The sequence below is a fragment of the Hemiscyllium ocellatum genome, chromosome 2, assembly GCF_020745735.1.
Source record: "Hemiscyllium ocellatum isolate sHemOce1 chromosome 2, sHemOce1.pat.X.cur, whole genome shotgun sequence".
NCBI classification, from domain to species: domain Eukaryota; kingdom Metazoa; phylum Chordata; class Chondrichthyes; order Orectolobiformes; family Hemiscylliidae; genus Hemiscyllium; species Hemiscyllium ocellatum.
Window position 1 is genome coordinate 67452034 of NC_083402.1, and position 18846 is coordinate 67470879.

The following is an 18846-nucleotide window of genomic DNA, read 5'->3' on the forward strand; positions in this document are numbered from 1 at the left end:
AATGAAGAATATACTTATGAATAACTTGCTTAATGATGTTTTGGAGGTGCCGGTGTTGGACTGGGTTATACAAAGTTAAAAATCTCACAACACCAGGTTATAGTCCAACAGCTTTATTTGGAAGTGTTAGCTTTTGGAGTGCTGCTCCTTTATCAGGTGATGATGCTTTGGGTTCTATCCAGACAACTGTATTGCAGCCTTAATATAAACATGGACAAGAGAGCTGAATTCTAGAGATAAGACAGTCACACTTGCCCTCAACATTGAGGCAGCTTTTGACCAGGTATGGCATTAAGGAGCTTGAGTAAAACAGAATCTGGAGTAAGTCTTCACTAGCTGAAATAATACCTTGCTAAAGAAGTTTGTTTGCTTTTTGGAGTTCAGTCATCTTAGCACAGGACATCACTGCAGGCATTCTTTAAGATAGTTTCCTAGACCTAAAATTTTTATTGGCTTCATCAATGGCCTTCCCTCCATCACATAGTTGTAAGTGGAAATTTCCTCTGCAGTGCTCAGTTCTATTTGTAATGTAGTAGTTTCAAGTAATGAAGTCATCTGTTCACACATGGAGAAATATTTGGACTGGTAATTGCCAAGTAACATTTGTCTCTCACAATTTTAAGTAATGATGATCTCCAACAAAAAAGATTTTAAACATCTCTGCTTGTCATTCAGTGTTGCTGAATCCCTGCCTAGCAAAATAAATACTGTGCCTACAAGAGTAAACCAGAGATTGAATATTCTACAACAAGTAATTCCTGATTCCTTAAACCTTTTGGATAATATGCAACTTATGAATTTGATGGAACTTGTGAAAGGCAAACAAGGCAGGGGACTCCATGAATTGTAGGGCCTGGAAGATATTGAAGATCAGAGGGACCTTGCTGTACAATCCACAGGTCCCTGAAGGGAGCAGGGCAGTTAGTTAAGTTGGTTAAGAAGGCATTTGGAATACCTGTCTATTAGCTGAGGCTTGGATATAAGAGCCGGAAGGTTATATTGGAGATGTGTGAAATGTTTGTTAGGCCATGACTGGAAACACTGCATGTAGTCCTGGTCACCACATTGTAGGAAGGATGTGATTGCATTAAAAAAAGATGCAGACGAGCTCTGAGGGAATATTGGATAGATTCGAGTTGTTTCTCTTAGAACATTGAAGATTGAGAACAGAACTAATAGATGTGTACCAGATTGAAGGGCACATACAGGATGGATAGAAAGGCACTTTTTCCATTAGTGAATGGATCAATAACCAAAAGACAGAGATTTAAGGTAACAGGAGAAGGCTAAAAGGAGATTGAAGCGAAATATTTTCGTCTAGATGGTGTTGAGAGTCTGGATCTCACTGTCTGAACGAGAGGTTGAGTCTGAAACTCTTAACTCTTAATCATTATTGAGGCATTCACTTGCATTGCCATAACCTCGAGGACTACGGGCCAAGATCTGGGAAGAGATTCGGTGAGTTAGATCTTTGACAGGTAGGAACAGAATGGACTCCTGTTTCTAAGACCATAATTTCCCCTCCCATGTGGTCAATGATGCTCTTCAGTGCACCTAATCCATTTCCTGTACCTCAAACCGCACCTCTTCAAATGCAACAAGGATAGAACCCCTCCAGTCCTCACCTTCCACCCGACAAACCTTCTTATAAACCACATCATCCTCCGCCATTTCAGCCACCTACAAACCAGAGATATATTTCCTTCCCCACCCCTATCTGCTTTCCATAAAGACGATTCCCTCTGTGACTCTCTTGTCAGGTCCATATCCCCCACCAGCCCTCCCAGCACCTTCCCCTGCCACCGCAGGAATTGCAGAACCTGCTCCCACACCTCCCCTCTCACTTCCGTTCAAGGCTCAAAGGAGCCTTTCACATCCATCAGAGTTTTACTTGCACTTCCACACGTCATTTATTGTAACTGTTGCTCCCGATGCGGTCTCCTCTACATTGGGGAGATAGGATGACTACTTGCAGAGTGCTTCAGAGAACACCTCTGGGACACCCGCTCCAACCAACCCCCTGCCTTGTGGCCGAACATTTCAAGGAGAAAGTGAGAACTGCAGATGCTGGAGATCAGAGCTGAAAATGTGTTCCTGGAAAAGTGCAGCAGGTCAGGCAGCATCCAAGGAACAGGAGATTCGACGTTTCGGGCATAAGCCCTTCTTCAGGCTTATGCCCGAAACAGCAAATCTCCTGTTCCTTGGATGCTGCCTGACCTGCGCTTTTCCAGCAACACATTTTCAGCGCTGAACATTTCAACTCCTCTTCCCACCCCACGAAGGACATGCAGGTCCTGGATCCTCTATCGCACCACCCTCACCATCTTACTCCTGGAGGAAGAATGCCTCATCTTCTGCCTTGGGACCCTCCAACCACACAGCATCAATGCGGATTTCACTAGTTTGCTCATTTCCCCTCTTCCCTGCCTTACCCCTCCAACCTATCGCCGTTATCCCCACCTCCATCCACCTATCGCACTTTCAGCTACCTTTCCCCCCCAGCCTCACCTCCCTCCCATTTGTCTCTCCACCCCCTCGGCTCACAAGCCTCATTCCTGATGAAGGGCTTTTGCCCAAAACTTCGATTCTTCTGCTCTTCAGATACTGCCTGACCTGCTGTGCTTTTTCCAGCACCCCATTCTCTTCTCTCTCCAGCATCTGCAGTCCTCACTTTCTCCTGGGCTCCATCTGTGCTCTACATGAGCACTGACAATCTCTGAAAGAATTTACCCATAGCCATTTGACAATTGATGGCATTACCATTTCTGAATACTCCACTGTCAACATCTTGCGGACTCCCATTGACCAGAAACTTAAATGGACCAGTCATTTAAATACTGTGATAATGAGAATAGGTCAGAGGCTGGGAATTTGCAGCAGGTATCTCACCATATGCCTCCTTAGACCATGACCATCTATAAGGCACAAGTTGGAATATTCCCCACTAGCCTGGATGAGTGCAGGTATAACAACACTCATATCATCCAGGATAAAGACTATTTAATTGGCACTCCTTCTGCCACCTTCAATATTCAGTCTGTCTCTACCTTCACGTACTAGCAGTAGCGTGTATCACCTACAAGATGCATTGCAACAACTCATCCAGGCTCCTTGGACAGTACTTTTTCAACTCTGGAATCTCCTTCCACTTAAAAGGGCAAGACAGGAAATTCATGGGAACATCACCACCTTCAAGTTTCCCTCCAAACCACGATCATGTAAATGTGGAATATTCCTTTCCAGTCATTAGGTCAAAAACTTGAAGGTCCCCCTTTAACAATATTGGGGTTGTACCTACACTGTACAAACTGTACTGGTTCAAGTGGCAGCTAACCACTCTTTGCAAAGGCAATAAAACCTGGCTGAGCCAGTGATACCCACATGGACATGAATAAAAATAAATGTCCGGATAGTCATCAGGAATTGTTAAGAATAGTAGTCAGTTGCAGACATCCATTTAGTTTCAGTGGTGTCACCCACTCTCAAGTGATTGAGTCACTCACATCTTGCTGAGGTCACATCTTGTTGTATTTGGATGCCCCATCTCTCCTCTATCTCTTGTTCAGCAATTCAAAATTTGGGTCAGAGCCTCTCTTCACTCCCAAAGTGACCTGGGATACAACTAATCCACACCTAAGGATTTGTCCAATTTAAAGCCCATTAAAACCTCCAATACCACCTCACTCCCTAGGGGTAGCATGGTGGCTTAGTGGTTAGCAGTGCTGCCTCACAGCGCCAAGGACCCGGATTCAATTCCAGCCTCGGGTGACTGTGTGGACCTGCACATTCTCCCCATGTCTGCGTGCGTTTCCTCCCACAGTCCAAAGATGTGCAAATTAGATGAGTTGGTCATGCCCATGGTGACAGGTGCATTAGTAAGGGGTAAATGTAGGGGAATGGGTCTGGGGAAATCTAATCTAATCTATGTCAAACTGCTAAAGAACCTTACAGTCCCTCTTCTGTACCACCTTCCTCCTCCTTCAAAATGATGTGAAGTACTCATTTGACACCCTGCCAATGTCCTTAGCAACATAGATTACTCCCTTGGTTGCTTATTGATTCTGCTCTTTGTCTGGTTACCTTCTTTCTGTTGATAGCTTAACAATACATCTTGGGATTCTCCCTAATTTTACCTGCCAGCGTTTTTTAATGCCCACTCTACCACCAATACTCAGCAGCAGCAATATGTACGACTTACATGACGAACTGAAGAAATTCTCCAAAACATCTTTTGGCAGCACCTGCCAAACCCACGACCATTTCCATCTAACAAGACAAGGGCAATAGATATGAGAACACCACCACCTGCAAATTCCTCTCCAAGCCATTTACCATCCTGACTTGGGAATATACAGATCATTATGCTATTACACACGTTTCGTCAGTACAAATTGGCTATAATGCTTTTGACAAATTGTGAATGTTTAAATAATGGAAAATTTTCTACTGAATGGGTATAGCAATTTTCTGTAGCACAGAGGAACACAACAGTCACATTATAGCAGAACGACCTGATTTGCTGTTTCTTCACTAACTCTGATTCAGAATCTTGAAATTTCTACCCGAATGACATGTGGGTCTACCTACAGCAAATAGACGGCAGCAATTCAAGGTGGGTGTGCCCCACTATCTTCTCAGGGGCAATTAGGAATGGGCAATAAATACTTGCTTAGCCAGCAATGCCCATGTTCCTTGTGTGTTTTTTCAAAAAAGATATTGGAGGCCATAGTGGAGCATAGAAAGTGTGAGCGTAAACTTAGAAAGGGGAAGTGTCAGAAAATTGGAGGACAGCTGATGTTCCACTTTTTCAGCCAGGGAATTACAGACCAGTGAGTTTCACACCAGTGATAGGGAAACTATAGGGAGAAGATTCTGGAGAAAAGAATCTCATCATTGTGAGGCAAGGTTTGATCAGGGATAGTCAGCATGGTTTGTCAGGGAGAGGTCATTGCCTCCCAAATTTGAACTTTTTGAGCAGGTGATGATGTATAGATGAGAGCAGTGTAGTTGAAGATTATTTGGATTTCAGCAAAGCCTTTGAATCTGGACACTGATAAAGAGGATAAAAGCACAGGGGATTCAGGGTAATTAAGCAAGTTAGATCTAAAACTGGCTTAGTGTCAGGAAACAAAGTGGGGGTAGAGGTTTGTCCATTGGCATACCACAGGTATCAGTACTGGGACTCTTATTGTTTGTGATGGAGGTAGAGTGTCTGAATGTTTGTGGTGGAGTGACTGGATATTTGTGGATGTGGTGCCAAATATGTGCACTGCTTTGTCATGGTTGGTGTCAGGTATTTGAATATAGTTGATCTGCTCTCACACAGGTTTGCGGGGTGCATGATTTGTGCCTTGTAGATAGTGTAGAGGCTTTGGGTTGTCAAGAAGTGAGCTATTTGCTGCAGTATTCCAAACCCCTGACCTGCTTTTGTTTCTACTCCACTGAATATGTAACCCAAGTGTTCACTCCACAAGACTTGAGAGTAATTGTGTCATCTGAAACATGGAGATTCAATGATGGTACCATGTTTAGGAGTGCTGGTTAGACTTATTTTTTGTGGGATGCGGGCATGGCTGGCTGGCCAGCATTTCTTGCCTGTCCCTAGTTGCCCTTGAGAAGGTGGTGGTGAGCTGCTTTCTTGAACCACTGCAGTCCACCTCCTGTGGGTTGACTCACAATGCCATGAAGGAGGGAATTCCAGGAATTTGACCCAGTGATAGTGAAGGATTGATGAGATATTTTGATTGAGCATCTCCAGTGAGACATTGTCTAGCATGTATCTGGCATGAATATTACTTGCCACATTTCAGCTCAAGCCTGGATATTGTCTGGGATTTGTTGCATTTGGACATGACTGCTTTAGTATCAGAGGAGTGGCCAATGGTGCTGAACATTGTATAATCGTTGACAAACATCTCCACTTCTGACCTTTATAAATAGCAACTTATACATCAACCGACCTGAGTATCCTAGATAACAAGAAGCATTTTTAGAATACCAGTGAAGTGATGAATATTATTACAGTATTAATGAAATGATATTGCGATTTTCTTCCTTTATACCTGTTAAATGCTTCTCTCTTCCTCCTTATCCAGTCCTGAATATTCTTAGACATCCAGGATTCTCTGACTTGTTGCTCCTATATTTCATTCTAAAGAGAACATGTTAGGCCAGTTCCATTTTGATCAAGCCCTTCACTGTTCTGCCATAGATTTTACCAGGAAGTAGCTGTTCCAGTCTATTTTGCTCAATTGTAGTCACATGAATACAGTTAAGTTTCAGAGCTGGTAGCTGGATAGATAGTCTTATCAAATCAGCCTTTTTGTTTGAGATGTGTCAGAGCTAACTTTTTTTTAATAAAAGCATTCCAAATATAGAGGCAGTAATCAAGCCTTGTATTTGAGCTTTATCAAAACTTAAGCGTTAGTGTGTTATGTGGCTAGAAATTAGAGACAGCTTTAATGATAGCCAATGTCTAGAAGTTCTAACTGAGTTCTTTAGAAATAAAGTGGGAATTGGGTTGATGGATAAAGAACTAAGAGTCAAACTATCAGAAGTAAAATGTGGCAATAAGATTCCACTGAATGTATAACCTAAGTGTTCAGTCCTCGTGACTTGAGAGTAACTGTGCCATTTGAAACATTAAGACATCCATAATTTGGCTGTGAATTGCTCTGTGAAACTGTGTAATTTGTAAAGTTAAAATTGATTTCTAATTAATTAAAAATTACTGTTTCCTTTAGGGCTTTGCCAGAATGATTTCAGAGATTGGACGGGAGAGAAGCCAGGAGTGGGGGTCTGCTGGGCTAGGAGGAGTGTTCCGAGTTGAATGGATAAGAAAGGAAAGCCTTCCTTTCCAATATGCCCACCATCTGTTGAACCCATGGAATGATAATAAGAAAGTCCAGATAAGCAGAGATGGACAGGTATATAATTTACCTTTTCAATATATGTCCAATGTATTTTTCTTACAGAAGAATTGTAAGAAGTTATGGAGTACTGTATTTCCATATCCGTTTCAATTTTTGCATTGGAATGATTTTTTATTTCTAAGACATACTCCATTTTTATTCACTAAACAAAAAAAAACTGCAGATGTTGGAAATCAAATAAAAACAAAAATTGCCGAGAAAACAATTTTTTTTCTATTTAAGTCTTGTGTATTTAACAGTTAGTAATGGAAAGAAAATAGTTTAATTTGATCAATAAGTTGAATTTGAAGCATACACCAGTGCTTTAAGAACTGAGGTGGTTATTGATGCTCTGGTCAGTATTTGAACAGGGGACAGTGAGGTCTGCAGATGCTGGAGATCAGAGTTGAGTGTGTGTTGCTGGAAAAGCACAGTGGGTCAGGCAGCATCCAAGGAGCAGGAAAATCATGATGAAGGGCTCTGGCTGAACTGCTGTGCTTTTCCAACAACACACTCAGCTCAGTGTTTGAACATCTAAGTGCTGTAAAATAATGTAGGGTGATTTGAGATATTTTTCCAGCTGCAGTAATATTCACAACACACGGCGGCTCAGTAGTTAGCACTGCTGCCTCACGGCACCAGGGACCTGGGTTCAACTCCCACCTCGGACAACTATCTGTGTGGAGTTTGCACATTCTCCCCGTGTCTGCGTGGGTTTCATCTGGGTGCTCCGGTTTCCTCCCACAATCCAAAGATGTGCAGGTTAGATGAATTGGCCATTCTAAATTGCCCATCGTGTTAGGTGTAGGGGAATGGGTCTGGGTGGGTTGCTCTTTGGAGGGTCAGTGTGAACTTGTTAGGCTGAAGGGCCTGTTTCCACACAGTAGGGAATTTAATCTAATCTAATCTAATCTAACACAGATTTTTAAAAAATTGCTTGGTTGTAGGAATATTGTAATAATTATATGTCATAATGGTTGATGTTATTTATAATGCATTTGATAACTGCTAGTGATCTGGTTACCTATTCTGTAGTGATGCACATTTTTGTTGCTAAAACTGTTAGTTTCTCAGTGTCCTGTGCTATTCTGTAGGATAAGTTTTCAGATTGCAAAATATTTGGCTGTATTTCTTAATAAGTGTCACAATGCTTTAGTGTGTTTTTCAGATTAACTTTGACATATTTTCTCTGATCTGTGTTTCCATGTTTTCTGGTTTTAACTGGTTGCACAATTTGATGGCTTAGAAGTTGCTTAACTTATTAATGAATAAATGTTCTATTCACTGGAGTTGCACCTGAATAAGCATGAGCTTGATGCCAGTCGTACTGGAAGACTGCTGTATTTTCCTTTACTTTGTTTCTTAAATTTCAGATCATATTTTTTGAAATTTTTGTGTTAGTGGTGGACCACTGCCATTTTTGCAATTCTGTAAATGAACAGAGCTTTGCTGCAGACTTCAATTTTAGGTTGGATTCTTTCTAAATATGCTGCATTGCTCCTTTTTGTTGAGGCTGTCAATATTTTGGTCCATCTGCACATCATGATTGAAAAGGCTGCTGGGCTGTGTGAAGCCATTCATGGCATTTAGTTTCCATCTTACAATAAACTCAAGAATATGTTATAAGGTTCATGTATAACTTCAGTCTTTTATAATATTCATTACAAATTTAAACTGGAAAGGTATATTGTTTGTCAGATTTCTAATCATTGAAGTATTTCTTTTGTAATTTATCCAATAGCAAAGATACTTCAAAAATATTTACATTTGCTACATCATGGAACGTAATATTTACTTGATTATAGTACTGAGAGGAGAAATTCTTGAGATCTCCTACCTTCCTATAAAAGTTGAAATATTTTCTGTTGAAGCAGTTGTTTTGAAATCATGAAAGCATGATTTAAGATGAATACTGTTGGATCACAATGACTTTGCTTAAATAGTTGTTATTTTGATTGTTAGCAAAAGTACATGACAACTAAGCTTGTCATTAATCTTAACCTAAAAGGTGAAAAATATATTCAGTATAATTTTGGGAAGCTAACTACCCATATGCTACACAGCTAACTTGATTCACAAAAAGTGGATCACCTTGGTAGTACATTATTTGATTATTGCTGAAAAGCGACTTCTTGCTGAAGAATGCAAGAATGCCACAGTCCATATGAACACAACGATGTTTATCAGAGACAAAAGGGTGATTGTCTAAGGTATGCCATGGAACTATTACCACTCCCTTTTCTTGTCTGATGTTAGCAACCCATTTGTTTTACTTTAAACTAATCTGTTTTCCGGCCAATCATGGATCTTCCCTTTTGTTGTTCTTGCACCCTTCTCCATTTCACCTGGTTAAAATTAATTACATTTCTAACTTTTCACAATTCTTTGACTTGAAATGTGAATTGTTTCTGACTCTCTACAGACTGTTGCCAGCATTTTTTTCTGATGTAGAAGTTTCCAAGCATGAGAATAACCTATTGCTCACCAGTGTGTTTTTGTAACTTGGAAGCACAATGTTTGTGGAGTTTTGGATGGTGAATGTGATGCTGATTCTGATTGTACTCAAATATTCTCTACCTGCCTCGCGGTATTTTTGAAAATAAGTTTATCTACTGCTCCAGATAACATATGGTTTAAAATATCAAGAGAATAGACTTTCTTTGTACTTGTTATGTACAGGAATTGGAGCCACAGGTTGGGGAACAATTGCTGCAGCTCTGGGAACGAATTCCAATAGGAGGGAAGCTACCACAACCAGATAGCAGACTTGCCATTTTTGGGGAGGTAATGTTGTTAATCAAAAATGGTTTTTATCCTATTGGAATAGTTAATGAATCTTATGGCAATATTTGATACTGAGATGCAGTACATGGATATTTCACAGTATTAAAGGTTTTTGAATAAATTGAACATCCTTTAACTTAAAAGCATTCTTGTCTAAAGGAATATTGTGCTGAAAAATGCCTTCACAATTTACTTGTGAAATGATAGTATATATGACCACTAATGGTGTTTCTATCATTATCACTTAAAATGCATATACATATAGATATTACAGCATTGAAGGGGCCATTTGGTCCATTGTGTTTGTGTCAGTCATACAGATTATTTTAAGCCCATTTTCCAGTTTTGGCCTATAACCCTGGAATTGATGGCAACAAGTGAATTTCTAAATAAAGTATTGCTTAAATGTTAAGAGTTTCTGACTCAACAGCCCTTTCAGGCGGTGCATTTCAGATTCCTAGCACTGGGTGAAAAAAAATTGTCCTCAAATCTCCTTTTTGCCTTCTCGTCTTAGCTTAAATCTATGCTTTAGTTATTGCACCTCTTGTAAGGTTCTTATTTCCTCGTTGCAATTTACCATCCTGCCTATTCTTGTGTCAACTGCAGATTTGGCTACCGAGCCTTCTATCCATGTACCTATGTTGTTAATGTAGATTGTAAGTAGCTGGGGTCCAAGGACCAAACCCTGTGACACCCCACTAGTTACATCTTACCATCCAGACAAAACTAAATCCTGACTCTGTCTTCTGTCTATCAGCCAGTCATCTATCCAAGTTAATTAGTTATCCCTAATCCCATACAATTCAACCTTATGAATTAATCTTTTGTGTGGCAACTTCTCAAATGTCTTCTGGACGTCCAGATATGTTACATCTACATGATCACTATTATCCCCTTTGCTTGTTATATCTTTGAAGATCTCTAGCAAATTAGTCAAATATGATTTGCCCTTCATAAATCCATGCTGACTCTGGATAGGTTTTTGACTTTCCAAATGTCCTGATATTGTTTCCTTGATTATTGATTCTAACAGTTTCCCAGAGCAGATGTTAAACTAAGTGGTCTATAATTTCCCACATTTTTGCCTCCCTCTCTTTTTGAATAAGAGCATTACATTAACATTTTTCCAATCCACTGGAATCTATCCCATGTTCAGAGAATTTTGGGATATTGCAACCAATGGATCCAGTATCTCTGTCACCATTTTCTTTCAATACAGTACGATGTAGGCATCAGGCTCGGGAGACTTCTCTGCCCTCAGTCCTAATAGTTTACTGAGTACCTTTTCCCTATTGATGTTGATCGTTCTAAGTTCTACCCTTTCTATCGCCTCATGGTACTATTGCGCTCCACCATGAAAACTGAGGCAAAGTATTGATTTAGCATCTCTGCCATTTCAGTGTTCCCCTCTACTAACTCTTCAGTTTCATCTTCCAAGGGACCAACGTTCGCCTTAGCGACACTTTTATATACCTATCGAAGCTTTTGCTATCCTTTTTGATATTTTGGACTAGTTTTCTTTCATAATTTCCTTTAGCTCTTTTTATTAATATTTTAGTATATCTTTGTTTATGTTTGAAAGTTTTCTAGTATTCCAGCATGCCTCTGGCCTTTGCATTATGATGTACTTTAGTTTTTGACTTTATATTGTTCTTGATCACCTTGTTTAGCCATGTAACTTTTGTAACCACCCTCCCACCACCCCTTCTTTACCATCTTTCTTCCTCACTTAGTTGTGAGAAATTGAGTAGCTCCTTGAACATCTGCCACTGCTCATTCTCTGTCTTTTAGTTTTCCTGACCAATCTATTTGGGCCAAATCTGTCTTCATGCCTATGTAATTTCCTTTGTTAACTTCAGAACACGACTGTTGTAGTGTAACCTCTCTGCTGTAGTATTAAATGCCTCAACCAGCAAAGGCAAGTATTTCATATGTCTTCTAAACAACCTTATCTCAGTGATTAGGGACGGCATGTTGGCGCAGTGGTTCGCACTGCTGCCTCGCAGCGCCAAAGACCTGGGTTCGATTCCAGCCTCAGGTGACTGTCAGTATGGTGTTTACACATTTTCCCTGTGTCTGCATAAGTTGTTCTGGGTGCTCCGGTTTCCTCCCACAATCCAAAGATATGCAGGTAGGTGAATTGGCCATGCAAAATTTCCCATAGTATTGAGAGATGTGTAGGTCAGGTGCATTAGTCAGGGGAGATGTCGAGTAATAGGGTAGGAGAATGGATCTGGGTGGGATACCTTCAGAGGGTCGGTATGGACTTGTTGGGCCAAATGGCCTGTTTCCACACTGTAGAGATTCTATGAATTTATCTGTCTGCCCTGCTATCTTCGGTGATCCATGGATATGAACACCTAGGTCCGACTAATCTTCAGATACTTTCCATGGTCTGACCATTCATATAGTAATCTCCCCACGTGCATTACCTTACATTTTTTCTGATTGAATTCCATTTGCCACTGCTCTGCCCAGTTTGTTGACCTTGTCCTGTATTTTACAGCTGTCTCCTCACTACTCCTATAAATTCTTGTATTATTCACAAGTCTCTTAATCGTACCTCTTACTTGTATATTAATGATTTGAACTTACACCACAACCAACAAGAGTACCGGCACCAAGCCATGTGGAATCCCACTGGAAACAAACTTCCAGTCACATAAACTTCCCTCTACGATCACCCTCTGCTTCCGGTCTCTCAGCTAAACTTGGATACAACCTGCTGCAATGTCTTGCATATCATACTTCGTTGGTTAGTTTGCCATAAGCAACCTTATTAAAAGCCATGCTATCCCCATGTAGACCACATCAAATACTATGAATTCATCAACACCACTTCACCTTTATATTCTTTGAAATCAGAGTTCCCCAGTCCTTATCCCACCTGTTGTTTTTACAGGAACATATTTGCCCTCGCCTTTACCTCATTGAATGCTTCTTGTATGACACTGTACCTTATGCAAATATCTGCATCCAGTCCACTTGGCCATCTTAGCTGAGTAAAATTAGCCTTTCCCCAGTTCAGAACTTATATTTCTGGATTATCCTTACCCTTTCTCATGACTATCCTAATCGTCATTATCTCCAAAATGATCCCCAACTTATACACCTTCTACCTTCTTTGACTTATTTATGAATATTAGGACCAGAACTGACCCTAGTTTGTTGGACTTTCTCTGTACTGGCTAAAGATTCTTCTGGACACTGTTTACTGCTATAATTGAAAATATTGTACTCCCCGCCATCTCATCTGAAGACGAAATAATGAAGTGTATTGACCTGCCAATCCTGTCCATTTTTCAGCCAAGTTTCAGCCATGGCTATGATATCATAATCCAATGTGTCTATCTGTGCCCACACCTGGTTTATCTTATTCCTCAAGTTCTTAACATCCTGCCCACACCTGTTGTTGATGCACTTTCCCTTAATTCCTGATTATAAATTTTCTTTTGGAAGACAATATATAGCAGAACAACATTGCACCAACATTCTTTAATAAAGTTCCTATTTTTCTGCCTGTAGGTATCAAAAATATTACTATGTGCTGATATGAAATATAAAAAACAATTGCAGTAGAACACAATTTTTTTTCCATGTGATTTCATGCTCCAGACTCATATAGTATAATTTTGCAGTTGACTAATTGTCACTGCTAAACATCAAGTTTTAGAAGTCAAATACTACTTCTCTATCTCTCCAAAAGATGCTGAACTTAAGAGTTTTCAATTATGGCAGCCTTGTATTACCTTCCTCAAGTGTCCATCCTTAATGAGAATCAGCAGGTGATGAAACTGATCAAGAGAACACTTCCCTGCCAAGCCTAGTGTGACCTCACTTATTGTCTATAAGTGCTTCTAGCAGAGATAATGGTCAAGTTCTGGAACCTTGACCCCAGCTGATTTTCTTCACTTCCCTCTCGTAGGTTCCCCCAGGGCAATTGTGTAGGAGCACAACATCATCAGTTATTGAAGAAAATCAAAAGAAAAATAAAGCTAGTCTGTATCAGCCTGCAGTGTACAAATTAAGAGAAGTTGTGTTTGATTTACAGTGCTGTGGTCAAGTTACATCTTGATTACTTGATCCAGTTCTGATCACTAATAAACAAGTGACACCTTTCATTCATAGATGTAGTCCTTTGAATTGTGATCTGTTTTGTGGCTTTTCTGCTCACTAAATTGTGAAGAAGAATTGAGAATATTTGTGTTTCTCAGCTTTTCAATTAATCAACTGAGAAGACAATTTATAGAACCACACCCCCCACCAACCCAACCTCCACTCCCGGCACCTTCCCCTGCAACCGCAGGAAATGTAAAATGTGCGCCCACACCTCCTCCCTTACTTCTCTCCAAGGCCCCAAGGGATCCTTCCATATCCGCCACAAATTCACCTGCACCTCCACACACATCATCTATTGCATCCGCTGCACCCGATGTGGCCTCCTCTATATTGGGGAGACGGGCCGCCTACTTGCGGAACGCTTCAGGGAACACCTCTGGGACGCCCGGACCAACCACCCTGTGGCTCAACACTTTAACTCTCCCTCCCACTCCACCGAGGACATGCAGGTCCTTGGACTCCTCCATCGGCAGAACATAACAACACGACGGTTGGAGGAAGAGCGCCTCATCTTCCGCCTGGGAACCCTCCACCCACGAGGAATGAACTCAGATTTCTCCAGTTTCCTCATTTCCCCTCCCTCCACCTTGTCTCAGTCGGTTCCCTCAACTCAGCACCGCCCTCCTAACCTGCAATCATCTTCCTGACCTCTCCGCCCCCACCCCACTCCGGCCTATCACCCTCACATTGACCTCCTTCCACCTATTACATCTCTATCGCCCCTCCCCCAAGTCCCTCCTCCCTACCTTTTATCTTAGCCTGCCTGGCACACTCTCCTCATTCCTGATGAAGGGCTCTGGCCCGAAACGTCGAATTTCCTCTTCCTTGGATGCTGCCTAACCTGCTGTGCTTTAACCAGCAACACATTTTCAGCTCTGATCTCCAGCATCTGCAGACCTCACTTTTTACTCGACAATTTATAGAAGCAGATTTTGAAAAAGGTAAATCACATCAAGTTATGTTACTAGGTCTAGCAAAAAGCAAATTTTAAGATAGCTTTCACTTTATGGCCAGTATAGGTGAGGAAACCATTCCAGTGACCTTGCTGCTGCTCTGACTAAAATCTGAAACCTCGTCACAGCATGGAAGTTGAATTTGGGACTTTACTGAATAGATACCATTGAAATATTAATTGAGAAACGTGACAAGCTACTAGAGAAGTTTAATTGCTATTTTTCCATTGTCACAGACAGAATTTCAGTATTTTCTTACTACCCACGATTGTTTTATTGTTGATGTGTATGTTTTTCCCCCATTGAATGATCGTCCCATTGTAATATTGCAAAAGTTATTTGTTATTTCACGTATCTCCCAGATGGTTCAACAATGTGATGGTTTAACTAGACGTAAAACTTTGAAAAAGCAGGCTGTTCTTAGTAAGATGTATGGCTTCTTGAATTTCCAAGAGCCCATGTTTCATGTCAATTTGAAGTTGAAACAGGTGGGGTGAGGTGAGGTGGGGGAGGTGGGATCCACTTCCCACTCGCACTGTATTAGTGTTATTGCCTTAGCTTCTTGGTTGACTTGTAACTGGTTTGGTGGATACTTTCTAAGCATCCTTTGCTGATTTAAAAAAAAATAGAAAATATGGTGGTTTCTTCATGTGACCTCCAGCAATTGAAAATCACTTTCTAAATGAGTTGGGTGCTAAGGTCAGTTCAAAATCCTGTCTTGTGGCATTCATATCTTAAAAGCTGGGGCCAGTCAAGACCTTTTGTATTTGAATGACACATTAAATTTGAAATTACACTTTTGAATGTTTTTCAAAGTCAACATCTGTCTAGACAAAAACAAATAGCTGGAGAAACTCAGCAGGTCTGATGGCATGTGTGGGGAGGAAACAGCGTTTCAGCCCAATGATCCTCCTTCAGATTCCATTTGAAAAATAATGTAACCTTACAAGTTAAAATAAAACATCTCTTGGTAGAATTCCTCATGAAATTGAAATTTTATCCCAAATCTACTGTTAATTAACCAATTAAAAATTGCACCAGTATGTATTTGGATTATCTTGTCATTGTGACCTGCAATTACTAATCTATTTTGCCTCCTTTCAGTCTTAGATTTCATCTGCTCCATATAGTCCATTTTACAACAACTGTGGAAACTGCACCTACTGCCTAGTTTGTTTTGCTAAACTGAAGATGAACAGGAGTGCAAATCCAGCTTACTCTGCATAGAATTTTGTAAACGTTAAACGTCGTTCGGACCAAGTTATGCTTAAAACTGACACGTGATTGATTATTAAGATATGGTGGAAGATGGAAACAGAAACTGTTTAATATTTGTGAGCTTGTCTGATAAGAAAACTAGTTAAATCTTGTTGAACTGTTCTGTTGCTGTTTCTGTACTGTGAAGGAATAGTTTCCACTGCATTTGATTTCAGACTGAGTCTGTGAAAGAGACACTGTATTTTCCCCTAGGCTGCCTGAAGCATACCATTTGGAAATAACCTTTTCTCTGCCAGAAATGTTTTATGTTTAAAAAACGACTTACAGATTATATTAACATACTTGGAGAAAATTCTGTAGAACTGCGATATGAGGATTGATATTATTTTTGACCTCTTAAATGTTACTGTTTCTTAATTAGAAGAAAATCCATCAAACATGTCTACACTATAGCAGTCAAATTAAATCTTCAGACAAGTTTTGAATTGCCTTTACTGTATAGCATACATTCACCTGCCCAGTTCACTTTATTGTGACTGAATTTTCCAGTAAAACTGTACCAGGTTAAAAGTATTTGAAACATATTGTTTAAACTGATTATAATACATACACAGATCACAACCCTGTGGGCAGGATTCTGAGTATTACAGCAGAAAATACTTTGAAACAGTTGTGCCAAGATGGTACATAATTGATATTACTGGTTTATTTTGACCCAAAGAACCAGTAAAAAGTGGATCAGAATTTTTAGGTATTATCTCAAAAGTGTAAGAGCATTGCTAGCTAAAACTGGTGGCCATGTTGAAACTTGTATAGCTGTTAAATAGATTGTGTTTAAGCTTTGCACAGAAAACAACTTCCTCTTCAGCCTCAAAAACTTTGAACTTGCAAGAAATCGTAAAAACAACAGTGGTGTTCAATCATTATGTTGTCTGAAGTTTATTGTTGGTCGTAATGCAACTTAGTTTAATGGTTACTAGCCTCATTCTAAACCTTTAGGTTTACATCTACATCTGGTAGACTGAACTACTCAGCACTTTGAGGCATGTGGTAAAAGTTTAAAATATAAACTAGTAATGTATTTATTATGTTGTACACAATGTAGTGTATGTTTGGTGGGAAATGAATAAGGTGATTCTTCATATATCAATGTCAGTGGGGACATTTTTCATTGCTTTGTGACAAACTCCTCAAGTCAAACCTCTTCAATAAAATATTTCTTAGATTAATTTTATGATCCAGCCGAAATGCTCGGGCTTTAGCAAAGCAGTCACGAAGAACCAAATTCTACATGGAGTTTAGTTGTAGGTGAACAGTCATTTAAAGAAAGCTTGGGCTGTTTTGATTTGTTGTATTTCACCTTAATTTAATCATAACTGAGGATAAAATTTCTACATCTGACTCTTGATTTTGCAATTTGACTTTTTGCATCACCAAGCTGCCATTTGTATTGCTGTGAACTGATGTACTAAGCCTGGTGTTGGATTCATCAACAATCATTTTTGATATGTAGAATATAACTGCATCAAGGAAAGTAACAGCAAGTTCTCAACTTTATTAGTTGCTGAATGGGGTTATGTAGATCCATACACGCAAGCAAATATAACTTACTCACGACTCCTACCAGTTGGTTTATCTGGAACTTACAGCGACTTTAGAAGGAGCTTGCTAGTCTGACATTGCAGAGCTAAACAATATGATTGATTCAAGCATAAAGCTTTCATCTCTGTTTATGATGGCTAATAAGGATCATAAAGCTAAATGAGATCGGGCAGTCTCAGTACAAAGGACTGGAGTCAGATGATTAGCACTGTTCAATTTGGAAGATATGGGGAAATAGAAATGTCTGTAGCAAGAAATGCACTTAAGCTCAGTCATGCTTCAGTCTTCATATTAGGACAATATTAGATCAGAGGCTTTATGTTGTCACTCTGTTCAAAGGAACAGTCTTTCATTTTCAGCAGTTGTCCATATCTTGGTAAATGCAAAAGTTACAAAATTTGTGTAAATGCTCGGATTTGAGGACCATCTGTTTGCATTGTTGGGCAGAAAACCTTGTGACAAAATCTTTGTTCCCAAATTATTTTTGAAAAAAATCTTACAGTAAAGATCACAACAGTAGATGATTGTACTGACTGAAACATAATACATGATTTATTCCCAAAGATTTAACTGTCTTGCATACATTTTGACTTCAGCTGATTGACATTTACATTGGAGAAAAAAGATATTATTTCTCGTACAAATTGTATCTTTACATGTGCAGTTGATTTTTTTATTTTTGATGTTTGACAATGACATTTTTAATTAAGGAGGATAATTGAAAGAATAAACTATTTTGTGTCTACATGATTGTGCAGTAATCAGTCTATTTTGTTGAAATTTTAAGCGATTGACACTTAACAATTGACACTTAACAATGATTCCTGATGAAGGGCTTATGCCCGAAACGTCGAATTTCCTGTTCCTTGGATGCTACCTAACCTGCTGTGCTTTAACCAGCAACACATTTTCAACTGTGATCTCCAGCATTTGCAGACCTCATTTTTTACTTAACAATTGTAAGTTACATTTGTATAAATTCCTACAAAATACCAGATTTCTTTTAAAATGGTTTTAATCAGAATCATTTATTGCCATTTAAGTTTGGGTAGTGTGCTACAACGTGGTTGGTTGAAGGGCCTTTGTGTTCATGTACACCACAAAGGGCCTATGCCACACCCTAAATTAGACACTACGTTCAATCAATTCTCTCTTCAAACACTGCAAATGTTTTGGGCATCTGTTCCTCCACTGCTGACCACACCATCCATGCATTGTCTCTAAATCTAATGACGACCTCCCCTCTCAGCACCGTTAAC

General features: G+C 39.8%; 1 protein-coding gene across 3 annotated transcripts in view; it reads left to right on the forward strand.

The window, feature by feature from the left end:
• The window catches only part of ythdc2 (YTH domain containing 2), a 164989-nt gene extending 146657 nt beyond the window's left edge, over positions 1-18332 (forward strand). For all 3 annotated transcript variants that reach the window (XM_060837491.1, XM_060837499.1, XM_060837505.1), the window contains exons 29-31: positions 6744-6926; positions 9591-9695; positions 15872-18332. In XM_060837491.1, coding sequence (XP_060693474.1) covers positions 6744-6926; positions 9591-9695; positions 15872-15877 — 294 coding nt within the window. In that variant the 3' untranslated portion in view covers positions 15878-18332. The remainder of the gene's footprint in view (positions 1-6743; positions 6927-9590; positions 9696-15871) is intronic.
• The last annotated feature ends 514 nt before the right edge of the window (positions 18333-18846 follow it).